Source organism: Camarhynchus parvulus, chromosome 18, assembly GCF_901933205.1.
Source record: "Camarhynchus parvulus chromosome 18, STF_HiC, whole genome shotgun sequence".
Classification (NCBI taxonomy): Eukaryota; Metazoa; Chordata; class Aves; order Passeriformes; family Thraupidae; genus Camarhynchus; species Camarhynchus parvulus.
In genome coordinates this window covers 7,432,433-7,444,456 of record NC_044588.1, presented here as the reverse complement: position 1 = coordinate 7,444,456, position 12,024 = coordinate 7,432,433, and the positions used below count along the sequence as shown (strand labels likewise).

Genomic DNA, 12,024 nt, shown 5'->3' with positions numbered 1-12,024 from the left:
TGACAAGGTGGGGTTAAGTCACAGATTGGACACAATGATCTCAAAGGTCTTTTCCAGCTGGGTTAATTCTGTGTCATTCTGTGTCATTCTGTGACATTCTGTGTGATTCTATGTCATTGTGTTTCATTGTGTGCCATTGTGTGATTCTGACGTTCTTTGTGATTCTGTGTCACATCATCATTCTGTGATTCTGTGTCATTCTGTGTCATTCTGTGTGATTCTATGTCATTGTGTGCCATTGTGTGATTCTGTGCCATTGTGTGATTCTGTGTCACATCATCATTCTGTGATTCTGTGTCATTCTGTGATTCTGTGCCATTCTGTGCCATTCCTGGGGCATCCATTGTGGTTTGGAGCTGGATGTGCACTGGGAAGCTCAAGGAAAGACCCGTGGGTGAGTTGCCCATGTTGTTGTGGGCACACTCACAACCCCACAGTGAAACTCTCCGCTCAGCAGAGCCCTGCTTTTGTGGAGATGATGTTTTCCAACCTGAGGATTTGCATTCTTAACCCCACCACTCTGGTTCAGGGCTGTGCCAAAGCCTCAATCTGCTGCAATTTCCATGGCTTGTATTTGACTTGAAGTGTTTTTAACATGCTGGAATTGAAGAATAAGATGGGTTTCTTGGAGAGGATCCAAACTGTCCTCGGGGTGCAATGATGGGAGCTGCATCCCAATCAGCACTGGGGATGGTGTAATGGCCATGTGCAGGCTGGAAGCCAGGCCTGGTTCCTGCCACAGCCCAGCATGTCCCATGGAGCAGGTGCCACCCCTCCCCAGGGGCACACAGCTTGCTGGCCTGGGGGGCTCAGGCCCCTGAGGAATTTCTTGCCCTAGGGAAACCCTTCAAGAAGAAAAAAATGGGTAAAACCTCCCCTTTTGGCCAGTCTCACAGCCATGGGCAGTGTGATGGTTGCAACTTCCCTTTTTCCTTTTCCTCCTGGAGTGGGGAGTGCCCTGGCTTGGGAGGGGGCTCATCTGGGGACCCTGCTGTTCCCCACCTGCCCAGGTGAGCATGTGCAGGTATGGGGCAGGTACAGGGTGTCCCGATTGCTCTGAGCTCCAGGCTGAGCCCTCCCCTTCCTTCCTCTGCAGAGCCCAGCACATCTTCATCACAGAGAAGTGTGATTTATGCTGCCTGGCATCCTTCCCCACTGCTCATTTTTTAGTTAATTTGTCCCTTTTTGTGGAGTTTGTCAGTTGGCTGCTTTTTTTTCTTCCCCAGCAGGTGCCTCTTTAGATTTGTAAAATGTGAATCCAAAGCAGTTTGGGATTCTAGTTTTTATTTACTTTGCAAAGAGCCAACCTGAAAGCCAGGAATTTTTAGTCATGGTGCCTCTTGGGACAGAGATTTTTAAGGTGCAGAGCTGCACTCTTGATGGGAAGCATAAGGATGTGGTTCAAACAATCTTTGTGGACCTGTAGCTTACAGATTTTCATGTGCATAGGGGTTAAAAGGAGCCAGACTCTCTCTGTACCCAAACCTGAGCACATTTTGGGGATTTTCTTTGGTGTATTGTGATCAAATCCCGATTCCTGTGGAGCCTGGAGCTCTGGTGTGCTGCTCCATGCCCTCTTGGACCTCTGCTCCTCCATCAGCTCCATCCCTGCCCTCATTCCTCACCTTCCCCCTCCAGATCTGCCTTGAGGAAATGACAATAAATGGTGTTTTTTGGGCTTGGGTACTCTTTCCCCCATGGCCATCAGGGTGAGAGGGGCCACACTTGCCAAATCTGGTGTGCAGTGAGTGTTTGAGGGGCTGATGGGGTTGTGTCAGGAGCCCAGAGCAGGGACTCTGCAGGATTATTGTGGGATAAGCTTTGAATTAAAATGCAACTTCCACAAACATGTCACTTCATCCCCAGTAATTGCATTTCACTATGATGAATCTCCTGCATCCTTGTTTAACCTCGAAAAGGGCTGATTTTTTGTGTTAATTAAGGCCTAATTAAATTTAAATTAAATGCTTATTTGAAACACTTAATTTGACTTGCTACCAGAAATTTCAAATATTGTGGTTTTATTGAAGGGGGAGAGAGACTCCACTGAGGAAAAATCTATCATTTTTCTAAGCACAATTCATGGCTTTTTTCAGAAGTGTCTGTGACAAGAAAACAGCTGAATTCTTAGTGGGTAACCAGGCTGTCTGCAGGGCACCCAAGCAGGAAAACAAATGGGGTTTTAAAAGATTCGTGGTCTGAAAAAAAAAACCAAACCAGAATATAAATTTTCCCTAATAACTTTTGCCCTCGATAAGGGATGGCTGAAGTGTGCATTTGCACAAAATTTTTATCAAAACTCCCAGTTGTCCCTAATTACAAAGGATTGCTCCTTGCCTCGCTGCTTACAGGACTGGTGATAACCCCGAACTGTGTCAGTGAAATAAATTCTGCCTCCATCTCCAGGAGGGCTGGGAGCACCTGGGAGTGAAGATGGGCTCCAAGAAAACCCCTGGCAGGCAATTCACCCCAGAAAAGCTGCTGCTGTTTGCTTTGCCCCTTCCTGAGGCAGTACAGGTTGCTCAGGCCGCAGTGAAAGAAATCGATAACCTATAAAACGTTTTATGCAGCAGTGTGGGGTGATCTGCATTAAATATCACTCCAGCGTTGTAAATATTCCCAACATGCTACAGTCTAGAGCAGCACATAACCTCAGCCTTCTGCTAAAACAAATGGGAATTTTCCAGAGCTTCCAAATGAGTTTTCTTTCCATGCTCTTCCTTCCTAAAAAGCCACAAACATCACAGGTGAGCTGGGAGGGCTGGGGGCTCATCCCAGTCCCTCCTGCCCCTACAGGTGTGCTGGAGAAGCCTCTGGACAAAAAGGCTGGCAGGAATTACGGCCCCCCAGGCACCAAGAGGCTGGTGTACTTCATGGATGACCTCAACATGCCCCAGGTGGACGCCTATGGCACCGTGCAGCCCCACACCCTGCTCAGGCAGCACCTGGATTACGGCCACTGGTACGAGGCTGCTGGACCTTTGCTCTGGGGTGGCTAACTGGCAAATCTACACTGCTAAAAGCAAGGAAAGCAAAAAAGCAGAAGTATTGACGCCGGCTGGGGTCTCTGTACAAATCATGAACGGGATGGGACTGCTGGGAACGTGCCTTGAGCTGGTTTATTTTCCACCATCAGTCTCATTCCATGGTTATGACAATGGGAAGATGCCACCAGCTCACATTCCAGGCAGCAGACCATGAATTTAATGTTACAACTCACTTTAAAAGTTTTTTGCCCAATCACAAAAGCAAAAGCACATTGACAGTAGTTCCATCCAACCACTACAAGCACAGGTACCTTTGGTTAAACAATGCTTGCTTATTTCAAATACAATACCTGCTTGTGAGCCTTCAAACACAATGCACAGAGCTCCATTATTAAGCTTCAACCTTCCTAATATCTCACTAGATAAACTTTTCTGTAGCTTAGAGAGTTATTCTAGCCAAGTGTTAATACACAGACCATTGTTCTATTTGTCCTTACTTTTCTACAGTTTAAATAATTTTTCTGCTGACCAATCTCATGATTGCTGCTTAGCTCTAACCACAGTTCTGCTGTCTCTGAGGCCTTTTGCAGCTTTCCCAAACCCCTCTGATTTTGTAGATTCGCACAAAGTATAATATTTGATTGAAGTCCATATTTCCCTTAAGCTGTCATCTAACAAAAAATTCTTCTTCTTCTCCTTAAAAGCAGCAGCGTGAGCGCTCGTGTTGTTTTGTGTCCTATAGTGACAAAGAGTCTCACGCTCTGCTGACTGAGCTAGCTGGGCAGACATGGATTCTTACACCCAGGGGTGTGTGGTCACCATCTGTGGCTTTTGCTGTGCCCCAAGGTACGACAGGAGCAGGCTGTCCCTGAAGGAGATCAGCAACGTGCAGTACGTGTCCTGCATGAACCCCACTGCAGGGAGCTTCACCATCAACCCCCGGCTCCAGGTAAAGCCCTGCTCCGTGGCCCTGGTTTTTGGGTGGGTTTTTCAGGCTCAAGGCTTCAGGAGAACCTGTGGCTGATCCTGCTGTTGTTCAATCAGTGGAAACAGCATGAAGTGACTTATTCCTGATGGAATCTCTCCTTTCTTTGTGTTTGCTCTTGTTTTACTGCTCAGTGGGAGGAAGAAGTCACAAGATCCCAGGCAGCTGGACACACATTCTCAGGAAAACTTCTGGTTCAGACAGGCAGATTTTACCTTCCTCTAGCTGATACTTACTGCTGGACCAGAGTTCTTGAAAGTCTTTTGGTGGTCAGGCATTGGAACTTGCAGCCCAGGGAAGTGGTGGAGTCACCAACTCTGGATGTGCTCAAAAATGAACTCCAAAATGGCACTCCACAGTATGCTTTGGGATTTGTTCAAAGGTTGGACTTGATCTCAGAGGTCTTTTCTAACCTTAACCATTTTATGTTCTCTTCCTCTGCAAGTTCCTCATCAACAAAGGGTCTTCTGGGAGGTGGCACCTTCCAGGTACTGCTCCTACCAGAGACAGGGGTCTGTGGGACCTTCAGACCTCTCAGCTCTTCAGTGGACTGAGCTTCCCTTGTGAAATGCCACTGAAAATCCCTTGTTCAGCCAGCAGAAGGTGTCTCCTGCCAGCTGTCCTCTGCTGGGAATTTGGAGGGGGGATATAGTTATGGTGGACTTCAAGTCATGGGATCATAGAGCATCTCAGATTGGAAAAAACTTCAAAGGATCATCTGGGCCAACCTTTCCTGGGAAGTGGAGCCCAGATGAGATTGTTCAGAGTTGTGTCCAGCCACAGAAAGGGCACTGACCTGGGAAGTGGTTTCCATCTCTCTGACATTCCCACCTCTCACTTTCTCTTCCTCAGCGTCACTTCTGTGTCTTCGCTCTCTCCAACCCTGACCAGGACTCCTTGTCCGGATCTACAGCACCATCCTGGTGCAGCACCTGGCCAGTGGGAACTTCTCGGAGGCTGTGCAAAAATCAGCCCAGCAGCTCATTGCCCTGGCCCTGGGGCTGCACAGGAAGGTGGCTGCCATGTTCCTGCCAACAGCCGTCAAGTTCCACTACGTCTTCAACCTCAGAGACCTCTCCAATATCTTCCAAGTAAGTGCAGCTCCTGTCCTCTGTCATTTGGAGTTTGTCCCCGTGCCACAGGCAGCTGAGGTCCTTCTGGCCCTTGGTGAGCCAAACACAGTGTCCCACTCAGTAATGGCACAGCATGGGTGTCCCCTGGGCTCAGGGGGTGACCTGGGGCCGTTCCCTGACCCCTGGTTGCTTTTGAAAGGATTCCAGAGCCATCACCCATGACTATTTACTTTCCAGCCTCCTCTGGCCAATGGGAAGGGATGCAGAGCTTAGAAGGAGGTGTGGGTTTTGAGGGGTTTGAAGTGTCCTCTGGCTGGAAAAAGGACAAGCTGGAGAGAGCTTTGGGCTCCTACCTCAGCCCTTTGAGCAGTGGCTGTTGTCAGGGTGCTGGAGCTGGGCTTATCTTGGTGATCCACACCCCATGGTGTGGTGTGGGGATCCATGGCACCACCCCACCACACTGGGAAGCTCTTCCTGCACGGGGCAGGGGCTGGATGCTCTGTGGGCTGCTGGCCCTGAGGAGAGGACAGCAGTGGCTGGTTCAGCTGCTCTGCCAGAGCCAGGGCAGCTTGGTGGCTGTGCCAGCACGTCCTCTCAGGTGCTCAGCATTGAGCATGCAGGATGGCAGTTAAAGAGCTGATAAATCCATCCAAATCAGCTTTGATCTTACCACTGAAACTGAATTACCAGCCACTGTACCAAAGTGAAGTTGTTCAGCTCCAGAAATGTTGTCTTCCATCCTTGGTGAGATTTTGTTTTGCTGTTTTCCCTAGCAGTCTCGTGCTTTGGAGCAGCTGGTGTTACTGCTCAAAGAGCCTTTCAGGCTTTCAGGCTGATTAATAAAATTTGATAAATTCCTGAGCAGCCACACTGAGGGTCAGCACCGTAGCCTGTTCTAAACCCCCAGCTGGTCATTTGTCACTGTCCTTGTTAGCATCTGCTTCACAAAGTGGGCACATGGAAGTTCAGAGCCTTGTGCCTGCCATCAGAGAGGAGCTGGAGCAGAGACAGACAGGGAAATCTGGGGCCTTGAACAAGAGAATAACTCCCCTGTGGCAGGAAGGAGTCAGGGCTGTCACTGTGCTTAGCTGAGCAGCAGCAGCTCCGATGTGAGATGTGGGTCTGGGTAAATCCTGCCTTACAGTTAGTCTGGGCTTTGGGAGGTGCAGGGAGAGAACATTTCAGAGAGAAGCATTTCAGTGGGAGGCTCTAATTTGATCTGTGAATGTGCCAGGGTTGAGGGGGTAACAGAAAACATCCTGCCAGATGCCAGCTCTGGGCCAGAGGGTGACAGGAACGCTCCTCATTTTCCTTTCAAGGGCTTCTCCATCCTCTTTTTTGTTTGTTTCTTTTTAATGTTGGCTCCAGCTCCATCCTAGATGCAGTGATCCACAGCCATGTGCCATTCTTGCTTTTGGGGTGTGGGGGTCTTTAGATTCAGTCCCTTTAAGAGAGATTGAGTGATTTTTAATTCTGTTTTAATCAGTTGAGGATCTGATGTGTTTTTCCTTCCTCTCTTTGAGTTGTCAGCTTTTCTCACCATTTTTTTTTCTGGAATAAATAAAATAATTTGACAGCTGTAATGACAGATGTGAAACCCAAACAATCTGAACCATGGACCAGTGAGCTGAGAGGGCCTGCTTTACATTGCTTTCAATGCATTTAATATTTAATGTATAAATAATTAGATGTTAGGAATAAAAGCTGTCTGTTTAATTCATACCATTGAAAACCCTGTGTGCTGTTAATAGGCTTAGTATAGGTGACACCTCTTTGAAATATAATTCTTTTATGCATTTTAATAGAGTTCATGGTAAACATACTGTGCTAAGCAGACAGCAACTGATATTTCCTGCAGGCAGAATGCACCTAATTAGAATTAATTGATTAAAAGAAAAAATAGCCACCAGTAACATTTCTAAACCTTTTTTTCCCTGCTTGACAAAGCACCCATGGCATGGGGCTGGGATGGGAGAGCCACGTGTCTGGGCTGGTGCCTGGCTCTGCAGGGCCACAAGTGCTGAGAGCAGGACCCCAGCCTGGCCAGGGGAGGCTGGGTGGGGGATTAAAATGGGTGTAATGAGTGTAAACCTGCAAAAGAAGGTGGGAAACATTCCCAGGGCTGTGGGCAGCAGGTTGAGGGAGGTGATTCTGCCCCTCTGTGCTGCTTTGTCAGACCTCACCTGAAGCACTTGTCCAGCTTGGGGGTCCCAGCACCAGGGGACCTCCCAGGAAGGACCTGGAGCTGCTGGAGGGAGCCCAGAGGGACGCCAGGATGATCAGAGGGATGGGGCAGCTCTGCTGGGAGGAAAGGCTGAGAGAATTTGGGTTGTTCAGCCTGAGGAATGCTCTGAAGTGAACTGACTGTGGCCTTAAGGGGCTCTGAGAGAGCTGGAGATGGACTTTGGACAAGGGAAGGGGTGACAGGACAAGGGGGAATGAATTCCTACTGACAAAGAGCAGGTTTAGATGGGATCTTGGGAAGAAATCCTTGGCTGTAAAGGGTGGGGAAACCCTGACAGAGATTACCCAGAGCAGCTATGGCTGCTCCTGGATCCTTGGCAGTGCCCAAGGCCAGGTTGGACACTGGGGCTGGAGCAGCCTGGGATAGTGGAAGGTGTCCCTGGGACAGTGGAAGGTGTCCCTGCCATGGCAGGGGTGGGATGGGATGATCCTTGAGATCCCTTCCAACTCAAACCCCTCTGGATTGAGAAGCAGCTTTGGGAGTTTTGGATTCACAAAGGACACATTCCCTGGGTGTTTGGTGCGGGGTTGCTCAGGTGCAGGTGGCTGTGAGGGGCACTCAGCCTGGTGGTGCTGGGGTGGAGTCCCCAGGGCCAAGCTGGGTTTCCTGGCTGTCTTTGCTCTCCACAGGGCCTGCTGTTCTCTAGCCCTGAATGTCTGAAGCAGCCCCAGGACCTGGTGAAGCTCTACCTGCACGAGTCAAACCGGGTGTACCGGGATAGGATGGTTGAGGAAGTGGATTGGGACACTTTTGATAAAATCCAGCGGGAGATGGTGAAGAAATGCTACGATGTAAGTGTGGAGGTCTGATGAGGTCTAATGCTGATGAGAAAGGAACAGAATGGGTTTATCGGAAGGGAAATCAGTACTGGGGATTTTCCTTTCACTCCTGTGCCTGTTTCCCCTTTTCCAACACAAAGTGCAGCTGTGTGGACATAAAAAGGCTGGAACACTGTAGCTCCCTTGGAAGGTGGCTCAGAGCTGCAGTGGTTTTCCTGCATTTGTTCTCTATTTTCTCCTCTTTTACAGGACATTGAGGACACTTTAGAGCAGGCCAAACACATAAATATTTACTGCCATTTTGCCAAAGGCCTTGGGGAACCTGGCTATAGGCCAGTTCCAAGCTGGGAGGAGCTGAACCAGATCCTTGTGGAAGCCTTGGACAGCTACAATGAAGTCAATGCTGCCATGGACCTGGTACTGTTTGAGGATGCCATGAGCCACATGTAAGGGCTTTTCTGCCTTTATTCCCCCATCATTTGTCTGTGCAGATGGTTTGGTGGGGCCTCCTGGAGGATGTAGGAATATGGATCCATGGGCTGAGGCTAATAATTTGTAGTTCTGCAGGGCCAAGTGTCAGATTTTGCACTCTGCATGAACATTTCTCAGATGTGACAACATTTAGGTGCTTTTTTGTCTTCCCTTGCCAGCCAGGACAGACCTGGTTGTACTGAGCTTTCCCCAGATGCTGACAGCTGGTTTAGAGCCACATTTACACAGGCCCTTAGAGGGATTTTCCTCTGTATAAAGTAAGATTATCTGCATTCAGCCTACTGCTGTTAAAGGATGGAGGCATTTAAACTGCTTTGATCCTTTGGAAAACCTGCTTGCATGGAGATGCCTGGAGGTGCAGGTGGATTCCAGCTGGAAATTGGACATGTGGGACTATATGAAAATAAGCCTCCTGCTGGTTATTATGAAGCTGTTTACATGCTTTGGGGGGCACCTCCAGCTCTCACACACAGCCTGGGGGAATCCCAGCAGAGACAGAATCACTTCTGGGTGCTGGGATGCAGAGCTGGCCTTAGGTGGCTTCAGGAGATGGAGCTGTCCTGGCAATGAGAGCTTGAATTTGTACAGAAACCTTATCCCAGGAGGTGCAGATTTGGGACTCTAAGCTGGGAGGAAGCTCATGCTGACCTGCTGCAGACAGGGTGGGTGGTTTAAATTCTCACTGGACCTAGCAGCCTGTTATATATATCTGTATATGTACAGGAATAGCATTTACAAATAAATATAAATATATCTAAATAGATACATATTTATGTATATATACATATATACATAAATATATGTGCATGTATACATATATTTATATGTATACATTTATATTTATATTTATACATATATATGTATTTTATATGTATATTATATATATTATATGTATATGCGTATATATACAAATATATATACATATATGTACCTACATATATATAAATATATAAAAATGTAAATAAATAATATATATAATATAAACACACATACAAATTTGTCTGTTCCAAGGGCTCTCAACCTGTGTTCAGTCTGGACATTCCCTCCTCTATCCATGGGGGCCATGGAATCAATCTGCTGTCCATGAGTGTTTCTGCTTGCATTGCCTGCAGAATGGTGTCAGTCAGGAATATTGACCCTGTGCTCCTCCTGCACTTTACATAAATCGGGATTTGCAATTGGAATTTGCAAAACACGGCACTGCCCCTCCAGTTCATACTGAGAATAATGACGAAAGGAAGATTTCAGCATCCAGCAGCACTTGACAATTTCACTGGAGCTGACTGAATCTCATTCACTGCATTTGGAAATTGCATTTGGCTGAAATACACAACTTCTTCCATCTCAAGTAGCTTCTGAATGTCAGCTTGAATTTGCTGAAGATTTTCAGTCGGGAGAAAAAAAAAGAAGGAAAAAAGACATTTGATGACTTAATATGTGTAGGGCCATGGGGATACCTGTCAGTCACCTCATCCAGGGCTGTGTCACAGCACGGAGCCCTGGGGAGCACATCAAGGCAGGGACACGGGCAGAGCTGGCCTGGGTAGTTCAGAGCAGGAATGCTAAAGCTCTCCTCACAGTCTGGGTTGCTTTCATGGAAATAATTTCACAGAAATTATTAAATTATAAAAAAATCTGTCAGAGTCTGGGCATAGTCTATGGAATACTGGAGTTGTAATAAAGCAGGGTAGTGTTTCTCACAGTCTTAAATGAAAAATAATTACATTAATCCAGGAAAATAGTGAAGGGAGCTGAATAAAGGAATGGGGCTTGTGTTTCAGACCCTGGACAGTGAGGGTTCCACAGGTGGGATCCTCTGGACCCCCTTCACCTAGTAGGGAACACATGGGGATGTCAGCATTTGCTTAAAGAGAACAAAAGGGAGAAAGAGTTCACTACAGGACTCTCAGGTGAGCAGACCTGGGAAATAACAGCAAATTCATTGTGAGAGTGAGAAAATCTCACTCTTATGTAGTGGTGTTGTGGATAAAAGGAACAGAGATTGTTTTCCAGGCAGGTTTGTGCCGTTCCAGCCAGGTGTGAATGTTCTGTAATGCTCAGCAGGCCTCACCTGTGCACAAATCCCAAAGCCTTGAGAAGAGGGGCTTTCCTGGGGAGGAGGGTCAGAAACTTGAATTTTGCTCTCAGTTTTTGCATGCCAATGTAACATCCTTCTCCCCTTGTACTCCCTGCAAAGACACCCAGGCCTTCGCCTAAACATTGTTCTGTCCAGCAGGACTTGGCAGGTGGGGAAAAAAAATAGGCACATTTTAAATTGCCACCAAACTTTGGGGGATTTTTTGGACAGGTCTCAGGAGAGATGAGCATTGATTGCTGCCACATCTCTGAGACTGCCATTCTTCACCCCGCTCAGAACACAATTTCCTAGTGAATAAAATATGTATTGAAGAGCAGTGGGCAGAGAAATGGGAGAAGAGTGTTGTTAATGAGAGGTTTTGCATGGCTCGGTGCAGCTGCCGCATCAGCCGCGTCCTGGAGGCGCCACGGGGGAACGCGCTCCTGGTCGGCGTGGGAGGCACAGGCAAGCAGAGCCTGACCCGCCTGGCTGCCTTCCTCAGCTCCATGGAGGTCTTCCAGATCACCCTGAGGAAAGGCTACGGCGTCCCTGACCTCAAGGTGGGGGACTTGAAATGGAGGGGAAGGAAAAAAAGAGCAGAGCTTGCCCTGAAGGGGTGTTGTGTGTTGGGGAAGAGAATGGGGGAGGATGATGGTGAGCCCAGGTGTGCCCAGGTGGGCAAGAGGTCAAGGCCACCTGGGCTGACTCATCTCTGGGGTGGCAGCAGGGCCAGAGCAGTGCCCATGCCCTGTGCTGGCAGTGCTGGGACACCTCCAGTGCTGGGGAGAGCTCTGGGACACTCAGGACAGGAAGGACATGGAGGGGCTGGAGCTAGTCCAGGGAAGGAATGGAGCCCCAGGAGCAGCTGAGGGAGCTGGGAAGGGGCTCAGCCTGGAGCAAAGGAGGCTCAGGGGGGACCTTGTGGCTCTGCACAGCTCCTGACAGGAGGGGACAGCTGGGGGGGGTCGGGCTGTGCTCCCAGGGAACAGGGACAGGAGGAGAGGGCACGGCCTCAGGCTGGGCCAGGGGAGGCTCAGGTTGGATATTGGGAATATTTCTTCGCTGAAAGTGCTGTCCAGCCCTGGCACAGCTGCCTAGGGAGGTGGTGAAATGCACACCCCTGGAGGGATTTAAAAGCCATGTGGATGTGGCACTTGAGGACATGGGTTAGTGGTGGCCTTGGCCACTCTGGGGGAACAGTTGGATGTGATGTCTTTAGAGGGCTCTTCTAACCTAAATGAGATACTGAAACACCCCAGACATGACATGCTGCTGTGGAGAGGAGCACGTGCCTTGCTGGAGTGTGTCTGCCCAGGGCTGCAGCCACATCTGAGCTCCCCTGGCAGTGCCCTGAGAACATCCCAGCCCAGCCCTGAGCCTCAGCCC

General features: G+C 48.7%; 1 protein-coding gene across 1 annotated transcript in view; it reads left to right on the top strand.

Annotated features, from left to right (window-relative positions):
- DNAH9 (dynein axonemal heavy chain 9) overlaps window positions 1-12,024 on the top strand; it is a 130,524-nt gene that overhangs the window by 33,856 nt on the left and 84,644 nt on the right. Inside the window, 7 exon segments of the mRNA XM_030961883.1 lie at window positions 2,797-2,962; window positions 3,834-3,936; window positions 4,825-4,873; window positions 4,876-5,063; window positions 7,920-8,087; window positions 8,319-8,515; window positions 11,036-11,198. Of these exon segments, the coding sequence (XP_030817743.1) occupies window positions 2,797-2,962; window positions 3,834-3,936; window positions 4,825-4,873; window positions 4,876-5,063; window positions 7,920-8,087; window positions 8,319-8,515; window positions 11,036-11,198 (1,034 nt within the window).